A 23,754-nucleotide genomic window follows, 5' to 3' on the forward strand; every position below is an offset into this window, starting at 1 on the left:
CGAAAGTCAGCGGCCGTCGCCCGAGGGAAAAGCTTACCCCTCCTGCCAGGGGAAGAAAAGCGGGAACCGCCATCTTGAAAGTGGGCGGGGAAAGAAGATAAGCGCGGGAAACCGCGGGAAGCCGCCAGTAGGCGGAGAAAAAGACAGAAGCGGGAACCGCCATTTTGAAAGGGGCGGGGAAAGAAGATAAGTGCGGGGAAACCGCCATCTTGGAAAGAAAAAGAGTTAAAGAAATATTTCGTTGTTGTTTATCAGGGAGGTGAAGATGCCTAAGCGTGGTAACATCAACGATTTCGATTCCGAGGTAGAAGATTGGGCCACGTATGTAGAACGCATTGAGATATATTGTGAGGCCAATAAAATAGAGGATGATGATAAAGCTATAACCTTGCTAAACTCGATGGGGGCGAAGACATACGGGCTATTGAAGCATCTTCTAGCACCAGTTAAACCGGCGGATCAAACCTTCGATAATATTGTTGCTGTTCTGAAGGATCACTTGAACCCCACACTGCTGATGTTGGCGGAACGATTCAAATTTTATGCGAGAACGCAACGGAAAGAGGAAAGCAACGCGGAATACTTGGTCGAACTGCGTAGGCTAGCGAAATACTGCCAGTTTGGAGGAAATCTGACCGAGGCATTGCGAGACAAGTTCGTGTGCGGGTTGTCGAAGGAAGGAACGCAAAAGCGACTGCTCGAAGAGAACGACCTTACACTGGATAGGGCTGTCCTTATTGCAGCATCACACGAAGCCACAGCGAAAGGAACTGCGGAAATGCAGCTGAAGGCAGCGGTCCTCAGTGTGGATCAAATTACTTCGGGTGCAACGAAATGTTATCGTTGTGGGAAGACAACACACAACCAGAACCAATGCTGGTTTAAAAACCAGGACTGTAGGAAATGTGGCAAACTGGGTCACATAGCCAAAGTATGCCGGTCAGGGAAGAAGACCAACAACCAAAAAAAAAAGCCATCACAGGAAAAGTACAACAAAGTACACAAGGTGGTTGAGAAGAGTTCAGATGAACAGAATTCGGATTCAGACACAAGCAGCCAGGAACTGGGTAGTCTGAGAATTCATAATGTGAGTAAGGAAGCTGACCTACAAACTATCTGGGTCATGCTAAAAATAGCCGGAGTCCAAGTGAGAATGGAATTGGACACTGGATCAGCCCTATCAGTCATAAATCGAAGGGATTACAACCGGCTATTCTCACATATACCCTTGAGAGATACCAAGTTCGTATTGCAGACATACACGGGGCATAAAGTATACCCCATGGGAAAGATAAGAGTCAAGGTGAGAGACAGGGGCAAAGAACACCCCGGAATGGACTTATACGTACTACCTGAGGGAGGACCACCACTTCTAGGACGGGAGTGGATCAAGAAAATAGACATGGAATGGCACTACCTCAAAGCAATAACGAGTGAGGACTCTGGGCAGACAATCAGCTCAGACTCTGAAACGGATGACGATAAGACCAGCCCAAGCATGAAAGACAAGTCTAAAATGAACTTGCTGACTAAGGTTGGTAGAACGAATGTGGGCATAAAGGCTTATGCTCCAGAGGGGAACAAAGTTTCAGAACAGAATTCCTCTGAACAACAACAACATAGCTTGACAGAGAATTCTGAGTCTGTTCAAGTTACAGACATATATATTACTGAGGAACATCGAGCTCGAACGCAAACTTATTTCAGATTACGACAGCAATTAGAACAATTGAATTGCCGTCTTGAGCAAGAGATGAAAGCAATGAAAAAGTTCTATGATACCGAATGGGAGAATCTGGAAAGACAACAGAAGCAGCTGGGGAAGAAAAGGGAGCAGCAGGAGCACACAAACCGTCTGCACGAGGAGGCCAAACGAATCAAAGCTGATTCGGCTTCTGAAGGGGTGTGCTCCAATCCGGTGGAACAAGATGTGCCGCAACTGAAGGCGCTGGTTAGCAGGTTGCAGGCAGAAAAAGCTGAGTTGGTCGACATGACTTCCGAGCTCCTACTGAAGTTGGGCGCAGCATCACCGGACGATTCATTTGTGGAAATTCGAATGATGGGGGCTGCGGATGATGGCGAAGTAGAAGCAGCAAAGGAGCCCCAGGACAAGGTTCTAAACAGCCCTGCAGCTAATGGAAAGGGATGAGGACAGAAGAGTTAACAGTCAGCCAACTCATTCATATGCTGAGGGATAAAACTCTAAAATGGGAAAAACTTAAATACGAGCCTCAATCTTCAAAGGGAAGGGAGCTCTCAAAAGTCATTGGAAGAGCTGAGGTGGCAACCCAGACTGAGAAGTCTGCAGCAGAACAGCCCTTGGATGCCAAAAGTACGCTGACGCACGGCAATGTAGAACAACAGAATACTGAAACAGCTACTTCAGTAGAGGGATTGAATAGTCCGATCAATCAATCTCCGAATGAAGTTGAAGTATTGAAATCACAAATGAGGTCATTAGTAAAAGACTTGCAGGAAGCCCAGAAAAAGCGGGATGAATCTGAACGCATGATGAAGTCTCTTCAGGACAGATGTCGGGATTTGGAACAAAAGTCGGCTAACGTCCAGCTGGGTAAGGAGGAAATAGAAGACCCTCTCGCTGGCCTAGCTCAGGACGACACCGAATATTACCATGATCTGTTGAGTGACACTGAATATTACGAGGACCTGGTCTGCCCAGCTTGTGCCGAGAACTCCCAAAGTGCCGAAATCAGGATGAATCACTTAAAGTCTAAGGAACATAGGGAGATGGTGGCATTACAGCTGGCAGCTGACAATGGAGCCCCGAGAGTCTCCAAGAAGCAAAAAAGGAAAAGACGAAGCAGAAGATGATAACCATCTGAACCATTATTACCTCTACCCGATCACACACGTGGTCCCCCGAACGGAGCCAAATCAGTTGGAAATTAGGAAAATTTCCCAAGGCAATCCAACTGTTTTTTGTTTGTTTTAAAAAAGCCAGCAATGCTGGTTCAGAAGTGATGGAAGTAAAGCTGTTAAGTCTAGGGAAGGACTATGGGGTGAGTCCCTCTAGCAAGGTGACCCGACTACACCACGGAGGCGTGGTCCGGACCGAGTCAAGAAGATCAGAGACTGAATCTGTGAACTGTTTCCCGCAGAGACTGAATCTGTGAACTGTTCCCGCAGAGACTACCTCTGTGAACTGTTGTAACATGTATGATGTTATGTTAATGGGGAATAAGTATGTTGTAAGCTAAAAAGGGAGGATTGTAGTGTATGTAACTGTTCTACCTTTAAGAGAACTATTGTATGTAACCGTCCACCTTTTAAGAGAACTATTTTAGGTGTGGCACTACTTTATCCTGGCTGCTGTATACTGTAATACCGACGGTGACCACACCGGTATATAAGTGCTGTGGCAGAATTTATTGGGCAGATTCGCCCTGACCTTCGAATAGTAAAGTCCTGTTTAAGTTACTCTTGTAGTCTGTGTATTACTTCGCTATACAACCCACAGACTTTACACCCTCCCTCACCTCTTTTTCCGATACATTGATGACTGTATCAGTGCCGTTTCCTGCTCTCGCCCCGAACTTGACAATTTCATTCACTTTGCCTCCAATTTCCACCCTTCCCTCACCTTCACATGGTCCATCTCTGACTCTTCCCTTCCCTTCCTCGACTTCTCCATCTCTGGGGATAGGTTATCGACCAATATTCACTACAATCCCACTGACTCCCACAGCTACCTGGACTACACTTCCTCCCACCCCGCTTCCTGTAAGGACTCTATTCCATTCTCCCAGTTTCTCCGTCTCCGCCGTATCTGCTCCGACGATGCCACCTTCCACACCAGTCCTTCAGACATGTATTCCTTTTTCCGCAACCGAGGATTCCCCTCTACCGTGGTTGACACTGCCCTCGACCGTGTCAGTTCTATCTCCCGCACTTCTGCCCTCACCCCTGCCCCTCCCTCCCGGAACCACGATAGGGTTCCCCTTGTCCTCATCTTTCACCCCACCAGCCTCCACATTCAACGGATCATCCTCCAGCATTTCCGCTACCTCCAAAGTGATCCCACCACCAAACGTTTCTTCCCCTCCCCTCCCCTTTCAGCATTCCGTAGGGACCGCTCCTTCCGAGACACCCTAGTCCACTCCTATCACCCCAAACATTCCTTCCCCTTCGCCTGGCACCTTCCCGTGCAAGCGGAGGAGATGTAACATCTGCCCCTATACCTCCCCCCTGTCCAGGACCCCAAACACCCCCTCCAGGTGAAACAGCGATTTACTTGTACTTCTCGCAATCTAGTATACTGTATTTGCTGCTCACGATGCGGTCTCCTCTACATTGGGGAGACCAAACGCAGATTGGGTGACTGCTTTGCGGAACACCTCCGTTCAGTCCGTAAGGGTGACCCCGAGCTTCCGGTCGCCTGTCATTTTAATTCACCGCTCCATTCCCACTCGGACCTCACCGTCCTTGGCCTCTTGTATTGTTCCATGGAAGCTCAACGTAAACTCGAGGAACAGCACCTCATCTTCCAATTAGGCACTCTGCAGTCTTCCGGACTCAATATCGAGTTCAACAATTTCAGATCATAACCTCGGCCCCTATTACACATTTTTTCTTGTAATTTTTCCACTCTTTCCCCCCCCCCCCCTTTCCTTTTGTTTCTCTCTCACACCTGGCAGCTATCTCTTGCCCTGCCAGTACACTTTACACCTAATCTCAGCCTATTACCATCTCGTCTAGCTCTTTTGTTTCTTTCACTTCTTTTGTCCGATCGCAGCCCTGCCTTCGATCTATTTTCTTTTCTTTCCAGTTTTGAAGAAGGGTTCGACCCGAAACGTCAACTCAAATTTCTCTCCATGGATGTTGCCTGACCTGCTGAGTTTTTCCAGCATTTTCTGTTGTTATTTGGGAGAAAGTTACTTTAGTTTACCATTTGTCATTTTAAGAAGTGTTCCTGTTGGAAATTTCATGTTGTATTACAGTGGAAGCAATTTTTACTTTAGTGAACAGCTTATCACAGAATATTAAGCATATTATAGAACAGTGCCAACACCAATCACTTTGAGGAGAAGCATCCTCTTTTCCTCATTCCAATAGCGCATTTTCCATCCTGGATACGCAGGCTGTTGTAAAACTAATATCTTAATGAAGCTTCTATGCTGAACTGCTGATTTCTGCGCAAGTGGAGCTCAACGAAAAAAGTATTTGGGGTAAAATTTTTGTCTGCAGAGCATCCTGCAACAGGAGTGCATTATCGGAAAATTGAGCACAGCCACCCAAGATTTCCTGACCGTTTGCGCTGAGTTTCCGCTAATTGCGCTCGTTTGCAGACCTTTGAGGAGGGTCTGAAAATTTAGCTGATTCTTTTGGGCGCAAGGACACTAATAGGCACGTTTTAAAAGCTTTTGAATATATATTTTTTTGATTTACTAAGAAACTGATTACTGTACCCCAATATAACTAGCAAATGGTTCTGTATATTTTTTTAAAGGTCATTTTCAATTAATTAAAATTGAGTTACTCACAGGTGGTGGACGAGACATGCTGAAAGCTTATTTTTTGTGATAAACCCATTTTCAGCTGAATTAATCAAACTGCACCAAGTTACCACTCTTAAATATAGCAAGGAATATTTTTGAAGCAAAATATATATTTTTTAAAATACGGTCTAAAAACGCTACTGGATTCCACTGGCTCATGGCAGATTTTGCGTTCAGTGATATGCAAATGAGTTTAAGCGGAAACGAGAGAGGGCAAAAAAACTTGTCAAAACTAGAGCGATTCTGGGCACAATTTGCCCGTCGATTGCCCCAAAGTGGAAAGTTTACTCGGTTATCCGCAGACTGGATCACCTGTGGGTTTGGATTTCCTTCCCACACAATTCAAAGGAATCTAACCTGTGTTAGGATGGGGACTGAGGAGCCACGAGGAACAGCATGAAGTAGGTTGTTGATCCTTCTCTTGCTCTGCCTCTCCTCCCCACAGTTCTTCCAAGGAAAATGTAGAATTTAACCAAGATCTTTCAATGCTGATTTTTAATGGCAATACAAGTCTTCAGATATGAGAGGATTGTATTATATTTAAGAAGCCGCCTGCTGATTTATATTTTAGTACAATTGACTATTCTATGCACAGTCTCTAAATGTAATGGGACTAGTTTAAGTTATTTCTTTAGCTCCTCCTTCAAGTACAATGGTGCTAGTCATTCCTATAAGTGGTCTGAGCATTTTACATTTAGGAGTTACCTGTACTGCCCAATATCTAAATATGATAGTGAACCCAGGGCCTAACGATAGTACCACACCTTATGATCTGAACCAGATAGTCATGCCTTTCACGTGGCCCCATGTGCCTCTCCAAACACTTGGAAGGTAGACCGAGAAAAGAGTTGGTAAGATGAGGCCAGATACAAATTGTTAAGCTGCTTTATATCATAGCAAATGAACATAAAGAGCAACATTATGATCAGACTCACTTAATTCAATTAGTATGACTTGTTTTCCCATAATAATCCAAAATAATGAACATGCTTTCTTCCCCACATCAGTGGGTAGTCTTGTTTGACTTCTATAATAACTCACAAATACTCTCCTGCGTCCGACCCCTGAGCCAGGTCAAAGCTTGCCTTTGCAGCTCTATTTAAAACCCGAATGGTTTTGCAGCCTTTGCTGGGCCAAGCTGTCAATATTTAGCTCTTTAGTGTCCTGTGCCTCTATAAATTGGGGGGTTGTCCAGAAGAACTACTAATCAAGACTGCTACTGCGCACCGCCGCCCCCCACCCTCCCCCATCAAAATTAAATGCAAAGTTCAACAGGAAGGGACATCGCAAACTCCTGAGTCAAGCATGTTTGCTGGGGGTACCTGAGATGAGGCAACAAATCGCTTTTCTTCCTGAAAATCGCCTCCAAATTTCTGCAGCCTGTGGTCGTTTTAAGGCTGCGCGTCTTCACTTTGTTTTAAAATGCAACAGATAAACGTAGTTCAATTCCACAATGCTTTATGAAGAAAAAATAACGATCAAAAATCTCGAAACGTGAGGCGTCATGACTTTTCTATGCTGACATCATTTTAACGGCAGCTAGATCTTGGGTGCTTCAGTGGCAAGGAGATCCAAAGAGTTAAAAGTCCAAAAACTTGTAGCCTCATTGCAGAAACCCTCTTGAAATTTCAGAAAACGTTATTTTCCTGTGAAACCCATCGGTAGAATCCTGCATACTTAGAGTAATGAGTAGGAAGCGCTACACTGATGTTTCGTAGAACCTTCAGGGCTCATAAATATCACTTCTGTTTGAAAGCTGTACTCACCAGAAGTATTTGTAACAATTTCTTGTCTCAAAATAGCCTCCAGTAATATTAACATGCATTTGCCGCTAAACTGGTGCACGTTTTCACTACAGAGGAGTTTATGTTGGTACTAAAAGGAAGAGGTGGGAAGCATTGGGGTTCGAGTTGACTAACGAATCATTTCTTTTTCACTCAGCAAAGGGAGACGACCTACCCTAATCCTTCGGACACAGCTGTCTGTAAGAGTTCATTCCATTATAGGTGAGTGGAATATTCTACTTCTGCAGGTATTGGAGCTTATAGAAGAAAATCTTTCAGTGATGTATTTCTTCTTTATATTTAAGTTAAAGAGAAATTGTAATATTCCGAATTGGATTTTCTATCCCCTCACCCTCCCCGAGAAAATTTGGAAACTGTTGGATAGTATGTAGCTGTATGGACATTTTTGACTGTAACTCTGGTATGAATATAATGATGTACCTTTGTAGGGTGACTGTTCAAATGAGTTATTTTGGTACCTATGACTTATCCAGCAGCTGGTTCTAATATGGTTGTGTGTTATAATGTACTGGCATCATTATGTTTCAGAGATCTTGTTGCGATGCCAAGGACAGGGACAATGTTACTTTTGAGTGCTAAGATTATGCATTACTATATTATCTTGGCATGTAATATATTGCTGTTTGTACAGAGTGGTTGTGTTTTTCCATTTGACCAGATTCGCTTTTTGTCTTGCTTCTGCTGCCTGTATCCAGAAAACTCAGCTGGGGGGTCTTGCTTCCTGGTCCCATCTATCAGTTGCCATTAGAGGAAACTCATTCTCCTGAATTTACATCAACTTGGTATGCCAATAAGAGAATGCAATTTAACTTGCATGTTTTTTTTCTCTGCAAGTTTCTCCAATTTTCTCCCCTCAACTTCTAAAGGCACTGGTAGTAGCTGGGACACAGTTCAACAGCAACTCACCAATACTTTAAAAGAAGAAAAAGACATGCATTTATATAGCACCTTTCACAACCTCAGGATGTCCCAAAGCACTTCACAGCCAATGAAGTACTTTTGAAGTGTAGTCACTGTTGTAATGTAGGAAAGACGGCAGCCAATATGCACACAGCAAGCTCCCACAAACAGCAATGAGATAGAGGCCCGATAATCTTTGTTAGTGATTGTAATGAAATCTGTTTGTCTTGATCCTGTATTTGTTTTGCACTCATGTATATTACCCTCCCCCACTGTGTATAGTTTCACTTCCTCTTTCCCGACTAACCTGGGAGGTTCCAGGTCTTGGCTCTTGGCTCCGCCCCTGACTTCTCTTACATAAAGATCCCAGGATCTGTATGACTCATTCCTGTGAACCAGTCGGCGTGTTGAGATGTTAGCTCTGATCTTAGTGATTAAAAGCCAACTTGTTTAAGTCTATAACTTCTAGTTTTGTGGTTATTGAAGGCCCATCAATTTTAATCACTAAAGAATACTAGGATGGATCGACTCCTAAAACCAGAGCGTCTGGACGTGGATCCACATTCTGCTGAAGCATCAAATCAATTTGGACACTGGCTCAAATGCTTCGAACTCTTCGCGGGGGCCTCATCCACTAGCAAGGTAGATAAACTGAGTCTACTGACTACTCGCATAAGTCATCGGATTTATTCGTTCATCCGGGACGCCACCTCTTACACGGAGGCCATCACTATCCTGAAGGCCCAATATCAGAGGCCGGTAAACGAAGTGTACGCCAGACATCTGCTGGCTACACGCAGGCAGCGACCAGAGGAATCAATGGACGATTTCTTACAGGGCCTAAAGGACCTGGTCCGGGACTGTAACTGCAAGGCCGTGACGGCCAACGCGTACTCTGACGAATTGGTCTGCGATTCCTTCATCACGGGCCTCAAATCGAATTATATCCGGCAGAGACTGCTGGAGAAGGAGGTCCTGGACTTAAAAAAGGCAGTGGGCACTGCGCAATCGCTGGACGTGGCCCAGAAAAACTGACTCTTATTCTTCCGGCCATGCGGCCCTCACCGCCTCGTGCGCGCCGAGGGGGCCGCCATCTTGGAATCGGCCATCTTCCCCATCCAGGTCTCAGACCAGCTCTACACCGCCGGAGTCCCCACACAGAAGTTCACCTAGGAGTCCTACTACAGCGGCAATGTCTCGAGGCCCGAAATGCTACTTCTGCGGCCAGGCCAAGCACCCCAGACAACGATGCCCAGCGAAGGACGCTACATGCTTCAAATGTAAGAAAAAGGGGCATTTTAGCAAAGTCTGCAGGGGGAATCCGATTTCCAACTCCGTCACCACCTCGTGCGGGCCGCCATCTTGGGATCCACCATCTTTTCCCGACTCAACGGCCGCCCAGGGCCCAACAGTGGCTTCGATCACGGTGGATCAATCCAGGCCACACCCGTTGACAAAATCCATGATGGACATACAGGTAAACGGGAACTTAACGAAATGTTTAATTGACTGTGGGAGTACCGAGAGTTTTATCCACCCTAGCCTGGTACGGCGGCACTCATTAACGGTAACCCCTACACGGAGCAGAATTGCTATGGCTGCTAAGCCCCACACTTCGGACATTTTGGGCTACTGTGTGGTAACACTGACTGTAAAAGGCACGGACTACAAGGATTTTAAACTCCTCGTGATGCCAGAACTCTGTGTTAATGTAATCTTGGGCCTGGACTTCCAGTGCCACCACGAAAGTGTCACGCTAGCATATGGCAGGTCCCAGCCGCCACTCACAGTCTGTGGCCTATCAACCTTAAAAATCAGCCCGCCCTCTTTATTCGCTAATCTCGCTCCGAACTGTAGGCCCATAGCGACCAAAAGTAGACAGTACAGTCTGGAAGACAGACACTTTATCAAGGCGGAAGTGGACAGACTCCTGCGGGAAGGCATTATTGAATGCAGTACCAGCCCGTGGCGTGCCCAAGTAGTCATAGTTAAAAATAGCGAAAAGAAACGGATGGTAATTGACTACAGCCAGACTGTTAATATTTATACCCAGCTGGACGCCTACCCTTTACCCCACATATCAGAAATGGTCAACCAGATTGCGCAATACCGAGTCTTCTCGACTATCGACCTCAAATCCGCGTATCACCAGCTCCCCATTAGAACGGAGGACCGCCCATACACCGCCTTCGAGGCGAACGGGCGCCTCTACCATTTTCTCAGAGTGCCCTTCGGAGTAACAAATGGGGTCTTGGTCTTCCAACGTGAGATGGACCGCATGGTTGACGAGAATAAACTACAAGCTACCTACCTCTATCTGGACAATGTCACTATCTGCGGGCACAACCAGCAAGACCACGATCTAAATCTTGCGAGATTTTTAAAAACTGCCCTAAAGCTGAATCTAACCTACAACGAAGACAAATGTGTCTTCAACACAACCCGTCTCTGTATCCTCGGCTGTGTGGTGGAAGATGGGGTAATTGGACTGGACCCTGACCGATTACGCCCCCTAAAGGAACTGCCCCTGCCACACAATCCCAAAGCTTTAAAAAGGTGCCTGGGATTTTTTTCATATTATGCCCAATGGGTGCCCAATTACTCTGATAAGGCCCGACCCCTCATTAAATTGACGTCCTTCCCACTGTCAGCTGAAGCTCGGGAGGCTTTCACCAGTATTAAACAGGACATTGAAAGGGCTGCAGTGTGTGCAGTGGACGAATGCATTCCCTTTCAAGTCGAAAGCGATGCGTCAGACTTTGCCTTAGCTGCGACCCTCAATCAGGCTGGGAGACCTGTGGCCGCCTTCTCCCGAACCCTTCAGGGACCTGAAATCAGGCACTCTTCTGTCGAGAAGGAGGCACAGGCTATAGTGGAGGCGGTGCGGCACTGGAGACACTACCTAGCCGGCAAACGTTTCACCCTGCTCACCGACCAGCGGTCGGTGGCTTTCATGTTTAATAACAAACAAAGGGGGAAAATCAAGAATGACAAAATACTCAGGTGGAGGATCGAACTATCCACGTTCGACTATGATATTATGTACAGGCCGGGAGCCCTTAATGAACCCCCAGACGCCCTATCGCGGGGAATGTGTGCCAGCATTCATACGGACAAATTACAGGGTCTCCACAACAACCTCTGTCACCCAGGGGTCACCCGACTATACCATTTTATAAAGTCCCGCAATCTGCCCCACTCCATCGAGGAGGTCAGGGCAATGACCAGAGCCTGCCGCATCTGTGCAGAATGCAAGCCTCGTTTCTACAGGCCTGACCGTGCACACCTTATCAAAGCCACACGGCCATTCGAGCGCCTAAGTCTGGACTTCAAGGGACCCCTTCCCTCTGCCGACCGTAACGTATACTTCCTCAATATCATTGATGAATATTCCCGCTTCCCCTTCGCCATTCCCTGCCCAGACATGACCAGTGCCACGGTCATCAAGTGTCTCTGTAATCTATTCTGCATGTTTGGCATGCCGAACTACATACGCAGCGATAGGGGGACGTCATTCATGAGTGACGAGCTGCGCCAGTTCTTGCTCTCGAAGGGGATAGCCACTAGCAGAACCACTAGCTACAACCCCCGGGTTAATGGGCAAGTGGAAAGGGAGAATGCTACTGTTTGGAAGGCTGTCACGTTAGCCTTAAAGTCAAAAGGCCTTCCGACCTCCCGCTGGCAGGAAGTCCTCCGAGACGTGCTCCACTCCATAAGGTCTCTGTTATGTACTGCCACTAACGCTACCCCTCACGAAAAGATGTTCGTTTTCCCCCGGAAATCCACCTCGGGCATATCTCTACCCGCGTGGCTGACGTCTCCGGGGACAGTACTATTGCGGAAGCACGTGAGAGGCCATAAAACGGACCCCCTTGTGGAAAAGGTACAGCTCCTCCATGCAAACCCTCAGTATGCCTATATCGAATACTCTGACGGGCGAGAGGACACTGTTTCCATAAAAGACCTCGCTCCCTCGGGGAGCGGAGAGAACGATAGGAGACTACCCGATGAAGACCTACACTATACAAAGAGACAGGACGCCCAGAGGTATCAATACCCAACTTTAACCTGGAGGACACTGCAGATAACCTGGAAGACACTGCGGAGGCCCGGACAGCGGAGGAACCAGAATCCACTCCCCTAGAGGCACCCCAACCGGCTTTGCGCCGATCACTGAGAACTGCAAAACCTCCTGACAGACTCACTTATACCAACTTTTAAGAAACATCACCCCGATGGACTAAATCTATAGAAGGGGTGAATGTAATGAAATCTGTTTGTCTTGATCCTGTATTTGTTTTGCACTCATGTATATTACCCTCCCCCACTGTGTATAGTTTCACTTCCTCTTTCCCGACTAACCTGGGAGGTTCCAGGTCTTGGCTCTTGGCTCCGCCCCTGACTTCTCTTACATAAAGATCCCAGGATCTGTATGACTCATTCCTGTGAACCAGTCGGCGTGTTGAGATGTTAGCTCTGATCTTAGTGATTAAAAGCCAACTTGTTTAAGTCTATAACTTCTAGTTTTGTGGTTATTGAAGGCCCATCAGTGATGTTGGCTGAGGGTTAAATATTGGCCAGGACACCAGGGAGACCTCCCCTGCTCTTTGAAATAATGCCATTGTATTTTTTACAAGGAGAGGACATATAAATTGGCCAGAAAAAGCAGCAAACCTGAGGATTGGGAGCAGTTTAAGATTCAGCAAAGGAGGACAAAGGGATTAATTAAGAGGGGGAAAATAGAGTATGAGAGTAAACCTGCAGGCAACATAAAAACTGACTGTAAAAGCTTCTATAGATATGCAAAGAGAAAACGATTGGTGAAGTCAAGCATCGGTCCCTTGCAGTCAGAATCAGGGGAATTTATAATGGGGAACAAAGAAATGGAAGACCAATTAAATACATACTTTTGGTTCTGTCTTCACAAAGGAGGACACAAATAACCTCTCAGAGATGTCAGGGAACATAGGGTCTAATGAGAGGGAGGAACTGAAAGAAATCAGTATTTGTAGGGAAATGTTGTTCGGGAAATTGACGGGATTGAAGGCCGATAAATCCCCAGGGCCTGATAATCTACATCCTAGGGTACTTAAGGAAGTGGCCCTAGAAATAGGAGATGCATTGCTGGTCATCTTCCAAAATTCTATAGACCCTGGAACAGTTCCCATGGATTGGAGGGTAGTTAATGTTACCCGACTATTCAAAAAAGGTGGTAGAGGGAAAACGGGGAATTATAAGCCTGACATCGGTAGTGGGGAAAATGCTAGAGTCCATTATAAAAGATGTAATAGCAGAGCACTTGGAAAACAGTGACAGGATCGGACAAGATCAACATGGATTTACAAAAGGTAAATCATGCTTGACTAATCTACTGGAATTTTTTGAGGATGTAACTGGTAGAATAGATAAGGGAGAACCAGTGGATGTGGTGTATTTGGACTTTCAGAAGGCTTTCGACAAGGTCCCGCATAAGAGATTAGCGTACAAAGTTAAAGCACATGGGATTGGGGGTAAGGTACTGACTTGGATAGAGAGCTGGTTGGCAGACGGGAAGCAAAGAGTTGGAATAAACGGGTCTTTTTCCAAGTGGCAGGCAGTGACTAGTGCGGTACCGCAGGGATCGGTGCTTGGACCCCAGCTATTCATAATATATATAAATGATCTAGATGAGGGAACTAGATGTAATATCTCCAAGTTTGCAGATGACACAAAGCTGGGTGGGCATGTGTGCTGTGAGGAGGATGCAGAGATACTCCAGTATGATTTGGACAGATTGGGCAGATGCAGTATAATAATGTGGATAAATGCGAGGTTATCCACTTTGGTGGCAAAAACAGGAAGGCAGATTATTATCTGAACGGCAATAGATTGGGAGAAGGGGAACTGCAACGAGACCTGGGTGTCGTTGTGCACCAGTCGCTGAAGGTAAGCATGCAGGTGCAGCAGGCGGTTAAGAAGGCAAATGGTATGTTGGCCTTGGTGGCGAGAGGATTCGAGTACAGGAGCAAGGATGTCTTGCTGCAGTTGTACAGGGCCTTGGTGAGACCACACCTTGAGTATTGTGTGCAGTTTTGGTCGCCTTATCTGAGGAAGGATGTTCTTGCCATGGAGGGAGTGCAGCGAAGATTCACCAGACTGATAACTGGAATGGCAGGAATGACGTATGAGGAGAGATTGGGTCGATTGGGCTTATACTCGCTGGAGATTAGAAGAATGAGAAGGGATCTCATTGAAACTTTTAAAATTCTAACAAGACTAGACAGACTAGATGCAGGAAGGATGTTCCCGATGGCGGGGGTGTCCAGAACCAGGGGTCACAGTCTAAAGATAAGGGGTAAGCCATTTAGGACAGAGATGAGGAAGAGTTTCTTCACCCAGAGAGTGGTGAACCTGTGGAATTCTCTACCATAGAAGGCAGTTGAGGCCAATTCATTAAATATATTCAAGAAGGAGTTAGATATATTTCTTAAGGCTAAAGGGATATGGGGAGAAAGCAGGGACAGGGTACTGAATTTGGATGATCAGCCATTATCTCATTAAATGGCGGAGCAGGCTTGAGGGGCCGAATGGCCTACTCCTGCTTCTATCTTCTATGTTTCTATGTCCACCTGAGAGGCCAGACAGGACCTTGGTTTAACGTCTCATCTGAAAGACAGTACATCCAACAGTTCAGCACTCCCTCAGTACTGCACTGGAGTGTCGGCCTAGATTTTGTACTGAAGTCTCTGGAGTGGGACTTGAACCCACAACCCTCTGACTCTGAGGTGCGAGAGCAACCCAGTGAGCCACGGCTAACAGCCCAGTTGTCATCTTTCAGGTATGAGCCCAGACAGTCAGCATTACCATAGGATTTACCCATGGAGCCAAGATTGATCGCATCGTCGCTCAACATACACCCACGTGCACTTTCCAGCAAGGGTCCCTCCATGACAATCAGGACTGGAAATCCCGGCTAAATGTAGAGTTCCTACTGTTGCCACGGCTACAATGAGTTTAACAAATTTCAAAGAATTGTTTTTCTTTCCTACTGGTTAGCATGTCTTACCAAATAACCTGTATAAAAACAGAAACAATTCTCTATTATAATGGAAGTACATTGCTTGCATTTAATAAACAATGTAATTGGCAAACTGTCTTCTCTGGTAGGTTCGAAGATTTGTCTGTAGGAAGCTGTTTGTTGAAATATAAAAGCATATATTTATTTATATTTTACTTTAAAATTGAGAGTAACATATGTTAAATTAAATCTGTAAATTATGGTGATTATCTAAGACATGGTTTTGCATTAATAGGGGAAATACCAAGCTGACTCCAAATTTCATTGTAAATTTCCACCTTTTTTACAAGAGGTAGACAATAATTCAATAAGAGTAACAATAATGTAAGTGGGGGGAGGGGAAAGGTGATGGGTTTCTGTGATGTGCTTTCTGGATCAGTATATTATTAGCTCAGCAAGGAAAGATTCAGTGCTGGATGCCTTCTAGTGACCAGCTGGAGTGGCATCGACAGAAAACTTGGGGCAAGTCACTTGCTTGACTGCCAACCTGGGAGAGAAGGGAAAGCAGAAAATGACTGGGGCGGTAGATCTATACAGATTAAATATAATATTGTATTCGCTCTGCTGAATTATTGGGTTTCACTCAAGTATAGAATCTCATAATTTGCATCCTGAAATAAGTCTACTGGTGCTACCGTGGTGATATCCAATACTTATTGTAGCATGTTTCTTGATTGAACATTGTACACTACAAGGAAGAGCAGCCCATGTGTCTGTTTTTGAGCAGACTTCAAGTGGCGTTGGCTATATGTTTGATCTGAAATTTGTTACTGTCTGATTTGATGTGAAAATTAAAATATAGCATCAGTATGCTTGAACTCTGCTAGCAGTAGGTACAGTAATGTCCAGATGTTGCTATTTGTCTGATAATCAGTGTGGCAATGTATTAGCTATAACAAGCATTAAATAATTTTCTAACATAACTCATCTTTAGGTACCTTTCCATAAATTGTTGGACAGTCTAATATTACTCTTCAGTCTAACACGCAACTCTTCATGCTTGTACCCAGAGTGAAACTATTTTGGTCTATTGCAGATCTCAAAGGCAAAATTAACCAGCATGGCCCCATGTGCTTCACGTCTTTATTGGGAGGAGCTTAATTTGTCCAAAGGTCTTGCATTACTTGGTTATTTATGAAATTGACACACGCTCTGGGCATTTATAGCATGAAAACTACCTCTCGAGTACTTGGTACCTAATTTGGCCACATTTATGCTGCCAGTTTGCTAGAGTCAAACCCATACCAGATTATGGAGTGGACTTGGCAGCATGATCAGAATGTGATATGCTATGAGGACTAATTTAATGTGCATTATTTACAGCTCCATCTTTCCTTAGCTTGTCTATCACTTTGACCTGCTTTTTTGTGTAGCTCCCTAAACCTACATTATAGACAGGGTGTGCTACATTGGCAGCATTGACTATCCTTTGTGAGCAGTGCCTCCATGCAGATTGCAGACAAGGTTAATGAAGGAGATTTTTAAATTCTTACCGAGAAACACGTTGCAAGCAAATGAAAGACAGACTTGCATTTATATAGCACCTTTCACGGCCACCAGACGTCCCAAAGCGCTTTGCAGCCATTGAAGTACTCTTTGACGTGTAGTCACTGTTGTAATATAGGAAACGTGGCAGCCAATTTGCACACAGCAAGCTCCCACAAACAGCAATGTGATAACCAGATAATCAGTTTTAGTGATATTGGTTGAGGGATAAATATTGGCCAGGACACCGGGGGTAACTCCCATGCTCTTCTTCGAAATAGTGCCATGGACCTGAGAGAGCAGACAGGGCCTCAGTTTAACGTCTCATCTGAAAAACACCACCTCCAACAGTGCAGCACTCCCTCAGCAGAGTGTCAGTCTAGATTTTTGTGCTCCAGTCTCTGGAGTGGGACTTGAACCCACAACCTTCTGACTCAGAGGCGAGTGTGCTACCCAACTGAGCCACAGCTGACGTGCAGACCTCAGCAAGATCCCAAAATCATAATGCTGCAGATGTAGGAAAACTGAAACAAAAACAGAAAAGTGGCAGAAACACTCAACAGGCCAGGCAACATCTGTGGAGAGAGAACATAGAAACATAGAAGATAGGAGCAGTAGGCCATTCGGCCCCTCGAGCCTGCTCCGCCATTTAATGAGATCATGGCTGATCATCCAAATTCAGTACCCTGTCCCTGCTTTCTCCCCTGATCCCTTTAGCCTTAAGAAATATATCTAACTCCTTCTTGAATATATTTAATGAATTGGCCTCAACTGCCTTCTCTGGTAGAGAATTCCACAGGTTCACCACTGGGTGAAGAAATTCCTCCTCATCTCAGTCCTAAATGGCTTACCCCTTATCCTTAGACTGTGACCCCTGGTTCTGGACTGCCCCGCCATCAGGAACATCCTTCCTGCATCAAGTCTGTCTAGTCCTGTTAGAATTTTATAAGTTTCAATGAGATCCCCTCTCATTCTTCTAAACTCCAGCGAATATAAGCCTAATCGACCCAATCTCTCTTCATACCTCATTCCTGCCATCCCAGGTATCAGTCTGGTGAATCTTTGCTGCACTCCCTCCATGGCAAGAACATCCTTTCCGAGTGGCAGGCAGTGACTAGTGGGGTATCGCAAGGATCGGTCCTAGGACCCCAGCTGTTCACAATATATATTAATGATGATCTGGACGAGGGAATTGGATGTAATATCTCCAAATTTGCAGACGACACAAAGCTGGGTGGGAGGGTAAGCTGTGAGGAGGATGTCGTGAAACTCCAGTACGATTTGGACAGGTTCGGTGATTGGGCAGAAACATGGCAAATGCACTATAATGTCGATAAATGTGAGGTTATCCACTTTGGTGGCAAAAACAGGAAGGCAGATTATTATTTGAATGGCAATAGATTGAGAAGGGGAAGTGCAAAGAGACCTGGGTGTTATTGTGCACCAGTCGCTGAAAGTAAGCATGCAGGTGCAGCAGGCGGTTAAGAAGGCAAATGGTATGTTGGCCTTCGTAGCAAGAGGGTTCGAGTACAGGAACAAGGATGTCTTGCTACAGTTGTACAGGGCCTTGGTGAGACCGCACCTTGAGTACTGTGTGCAGTTTTGGTCGCCTTACCTGAGGAAGGACGTTCTTGCCATGGAGGGAGTGCAGCGAAGATTCACCAGGCTGATACCTGGGATGGCAGGAATGACGTATGAGGAGAGATTGTGTCGATTGGGCTTATACTCACTGGAGTTTAGAAGATTGAGAGGGGATCTCATCGAAACCTATAAAATTCTGTCAGGTCTGGACAGACTAGATGCAGGAAGGATGTTTCTGATGGCCGGGGAGTCCAGAATCAGGGGTCATAGTCTAAGGATAAGGGGTAAGCCATTTAGGACTGAAATGAGGAGGAATTTCGTCACCCAGAGAGTGGTGAACCTGTGGAATTCTCTGCCACAGAGGGCGGTGGAGGCCAGTTCATTAAATATATTCAAGAAAGAGTTGGATATATTTCTTGAGGCTAAAGGGATCAAGGGATATGGGGAGAAGGCAGGGACAGGGTACTGAAATTGGATGATCAGCCATGATCTCATTGAATGGTGGAGGAAGCTCAAAGGGCCGAATGGCCTACTCCTGCTCCTATCTTCTATGTTTCTATGTTTCCTCAGATAAGGCGACCAAAACTGCACACAATACTCAAGGTGTGGTCTCACCAAGGCCCTGTACAACTGCAGCAAGACATCCTTGCTCCTGTGCTCGAATCCTCTCGCTATGAAGGCCAACATACCATTTGCCTTCTTAACCACCTGCTGCACCTGCATGCTTGCATTCAGTGACTGGTGCACAAGGACACCCAGGTCTCGTTGCACTTCTCCTTTTCCCAATCTATTGCCGTTCAGATAATAATCTGCCTTCCTGTTTTTGCCACCAAAGTGGATAACCTCGCAATTATCCACATTATACTGCATCTGCCATGCATCTGCCCAGTCACCCAACCTGTCCAAATCATACTGGAGTTTCTCTGCATCCTCCTCACAGCACACACGCCCACCCTGCTTTGTGGCGTCTGCAAACTTGGAGATATTATATCTAGTTCCCTCGTCTAGATCATTAATATATATATTGAGAATAGCTGGGGTCCTAGGACCGATCCCTGCGGTACCCCACTAGTCACTGCCTGCCACTCGGAAAAAGACCCGTTTATTCCAACTCTTTGCTTCCTGTCTGCCAACCAGTTCTCTATCCAAGTCAGTACCTTACCCCCAACCCCATGTACTTTAACTTTGTACGCTAATCTCTTATGCGGGACCTTATCGAAAGCCTTCTGAAAGTCCAAATACACCACATCCACTGGTTCTCCCTTATCTATTCTACCAGTTACATCTTGAAAAAATTCCAGTAGATTAGTCAAGCACGATTTACCTTTTGTAAATCCATGTTGACTTTGTCCGATCCTGTCACTGTTTTCCGTGTGCTCTGCTATTACATCTTTTATAATGGACTCTAGCATTTTCCCCACTACCGATGCATTTTCCCCACTACCGATGACCAGACAAGTTCCATTGTACTTGGGTGTACAGTACTGATTTAGTATAAACTAATATCACGTCACTAGACCAAACCTAAAAATCTTTCTCTCAAAGTGAAACTAAAAGCTTGTCAGAGTTGAGAAGGTAGAATTTACACAGCAGCCCAAGAATGCACAGGGTTATCTGAAGTCAGGATTATATTTCCTACATTCAGCAGACACCCTCCACCCACCCAATGAGAGACATAAGTGGGAGACATTTCTTTGTTGCTGGTATTAAGCTTTGTTTGGTAATGTTGATAATCCGGATGAGCCAGTGTTGGATATTTTAAACAATCCTGGAGCTGAGTATTAACAGGTTTATGGAGCTGTGAGTGGAGCATTTTCTGGATGGTGGAATGCCGGTAGACAGTAGTCCCAGTCTCCAGAGGCTGAATAAATCATGTAAAGAAATGAAGTGCATTCACCTCAACCTTGTGCATCGACATTTGCAGTACAAATCTCCAAAGAAAAAAATAAATAAAAAAGAAAGTCTTGCATTTGTATAGCTCCTTTCATGACCTCAGGACGTCCCAAAGCGCTTTACAGCCAATGAAGTACTTTTGGAGTGTAGTCACTGTTGTGATGTAGGAAACGCGGCAGCCAATTTGTGCACAGCAAGCTCCCACAGATAGCAATGTGATAATGACCAAATAATCTGTTTTTAGTGATGTTGAGGGATAAATATTGGCCAAAACACCGGGGATAACTCCCATGCTCTTCTTCGAAATAGTGCCATGGAATCTTTTACGTCCACCTGAGAGAGCAGACAGGGCCTCGGTTTAACGTTTCATCTGAAAGACGGCACCTCCGACAGTGCAGCACTCCCTCAGCACGGCACTGTAGTGTCGGCCTAGCTTTATGTGCTCAAGTCTCTGGAGTGGGACTTGAACCCACTAAAGAGCCAACTAATCTTTTACTGAGGCCATTTCTTTTTTGCTAAAATATATTACATTGTTATTCTCTGAGCTGCAAGTTTTAAATTGCTCAAATAGTTTCATATATGCAAATTGCAAAATGGAGACGGGACTAGAAATTTGCCTCGGGCGGTGGCACAAAATGGGCGGTATCGGATCAGCCGCCCGTTATACGTAGCGCCTGATACTTCGTTCCATTGAAGTCACTGCCTGAGGTGAATTTCTAGACCATGTAGTTCAGAGTTTAAGGCAATGGAAAATATATAAGTAAAAGTGTTGTGTTCTGCAAGTAGCCTTCCCCGCCTCCCCGCTTCAGTTTGAATTAATAGCTGAGTAAATACGTCCAGTTAGAATTCTACAGCTTTTTTGCAAAGTGTAAATTTTTGGGGCATTAGTTAAATCTTACTCATTTAGACAATTAATGTAAAACCAATTCAGCAGAAGTTTTGAAAAAAAATTCATATTGCAATTCTGAAATAAAATGCTGGAGATCCACAGTGGGTTGGCCAATATCTGAGAGAGAAAGATGTGGGTAGGTTGACATTTCAGGTGTGACTCCTCATCAGTTTCAGTCGCACCCAAAAGGTTAAAACCATTTCTGCAGCTTGCTTTGTTGGTTTTCAAATTGTAGCGACACCATCAGCTCAATTGGGATTGTTCTCCGTGGAGCAGAGAAGGTTAAGGGGAGATTTAATAGAGGCATTCACAATCATGAAGGGTTTGATAGAGTAAAAAAGGAGAAACTGTTTTCACTGGCAGGAGGGTTGGTAACCAGAGGACACAGATTTAAGGTAATTGGCAAAAGAGCCAGAGGTGAGATGAGGAGAAATTTTTTTACGCAGCGAATTATTATGATCTGGAATGCATTGCCTGAAAGGGCGGTGGAAGCGGATTCAATAGTAACTTTCTAAAGGGAATTGGATAAATACTTGAAGGGGAGAACATTGCAGGGCTATGGAGAAAGAGCAGAGGAGTGGGACTAATTGGATAGCTCTTTCAAAGAGCCGGCACAGGCACAATGGGCTCAATGGCCTCCTTCTGTGCTATTGTGAAGTTTTAATTTTTAAAGGCAAGTTTGTGCATACATATATTTATTAAAAAGGCTTCTAACCCAGGGATGCTCTTTTTGAATGTTACAGCCAGAGCTTCCAAAGCAACAGGGTACATCTCCTCATATAGATACTGTACCAAGTACAACGTAAGGCCAGCTCTCCAAGTTCAAAGTTGCTCAATTCATGATTATCTGGCAAATCTATTTTTAGCACTAAATTCCCGCTTTGCTGTATTATTTATGTTGCTTAATTCGAATAATTGAATAATTCATTTTTTACATTAAAAAAAACTTTGAATTGTCAGTAGACTTTAGTTGGCAGAAAGGGAAAGAACACAGTCACTAATAAGTACAATAGGCTGTTCAGTTTAATGAATGATTGAAAATTGACAGGAGAAATAACATCCGTGGGGAACTTTGCATCAAACCATGACAGACTTTTCTCCAATCAGCACCACTGGCCTGTCCCTCCGTGCATTTTAGTCATTACTTCCTGTTTGTTTAATTTTGTATTTTAAAAAATTGTTTTGCTTTTTCCCCCTCATGTGGCCTTGAGACTGTTTCTGGTACATAACAAGGCACTGTAGTTTACAGTGAAAATAAACTTTCGACTCGCTTGGAGACTGCACGCAAAATTTTCTACTTCCCTTTTTACTGTTGCTTCCAAAAAAAAATGCTCAGTCTGAGATGTCGCAAGAAAAGAACAAAGATAACTTTTTGGATCATTATCTCTCCGACTTTGTAGCTTGAATTACAAACTATTACATGAGCAAACCGTCAACATATCAAGTGCTCAGTTGGCGAAAACTCTTCACTTGTTGACTGTTTTAATTATAAAAATGAAGTGCCTTAGGCCAGTGTCTCCATAGCAATGCTCCTCATTTCCCAGCGCATCGGGGGCTTTGCAGTGATTTGCCAGCTCTGGCTTTGAGTGGCTACACGACTGAATCTATTGGGAGGATGCCAGAAACATAAGAGAGCTGCTCCAGTTCAGGGGCACTTTTATTTTTAATGATTAGTATTGAAAATGATTGGTACGACTATCCGATGGGCTTTTGTTGTATGCAAACTGTAAGCTTTGCTTTAATGGACAGGCTGTGGCGCCAATGCTGGAATGAGAGACTGTGAGAAACAAAGGTTTGGATCCTTCTTTTGATTGCCATTCACACCATCTCTCTGCTGACTTGGAAGGAAGGTAGTTTGGCAAACTCAGTTTGTTTTTGAAGACAGATACATTGCACAATGATATTGAATCAATATAATATACATTTCATAGTTGAACAATGTGTGTATACCCCATACTTCAGTAAATAGTGCTTAATACAAAATTAGTGTTACTGACTCCATTGCGCTGAGGGAAAGAGTGCTCTCACTAAACGTATACATAAACTGGGAGTTGTTGTAGGTATACAGTTGCTGCCAGAGTGAGCAACATATTATGCTCACTGTTTACTTAGCATTTTTTCCATTTGATATGTGAGGCACCAATATTAGTTTTGAATTTTCCATCCAAGGCCGTTATTCTTAATCCTTAATAATACACAGATGCTGAAGCTCATTATAGCCCCCTGAGTTGCACAACAATCTTTCTGCGTTGAAACGAAAGAACCAGCAAGTTGACACACAAATATATAATGACATGTTAAACACCACATTTTGTTATCAACTGATCCTCTTTCAGTTTTTGACTCATTATTATGAGCGCTTTGTCTCCGTTCTCTTTCTTTCCTCTCCTGAAGTTTCTGACTCTTGTTGAAGTACAATGCTGACAGGCCTCCACAACTTGCCCGTGCCCATTCTTCATGCGTGGAATGTTGGCTGACTATTTGCCTGCAGCAACATTGCAGCTAAGCCCGATCCTGTCCACCACTGTTCATGTGCACATACTTCCCAGGAGGGGTCACTGGATTGGGAGTGGGAACACTGAATGGTTGGGTTTTATTTTGTTAACCATCCCTGGCTCAGTAGAGCAA

The 23,754-nt window shown here is 44.8% G+C and overlaps 1 protein-coding gene across 3 annotated transcripts in view; it reads left to right on the forward strand.

Moving 5' to 3' along the window:
* Window positions 1–23,754, forward strand: part of fhod1 (formin homology 2 domain containing 1) — a 510,535-nt gene that overhangs the window by 52,358 nt on the left and 434,423 nt on the right. For all 3 annotated transcript variants that reach the window (XM_085991267.1, XM_085991268.1, XM_085991269.1), the window contains exon 3: window positions 7,458–7,522. In XM_085991267.1, coding sequence (XP_085847393.1) covers window positions 7,458–7,522 — 65 coding nt within the window. The remainder of the gene's footprint in view (window positions 1–7,457; window positions 7,523–23,754) is intronic.

The sequence above is a fragment of the Somniosus microcephalus genome, chromosome 6, assembly GCF_052327205.1.
Source record: "Somniosus microcephalus isolate GS21.2 chromosome 6, FLI_Smic_1.0, whole genome shotgun sequence".
Lineage (NCBI taxonomy): Eukaryota > Metazoa > Chordata > Chondrichthyes > Squaliformes > Somniosidae > Somniosus > Somniosus microcephalus.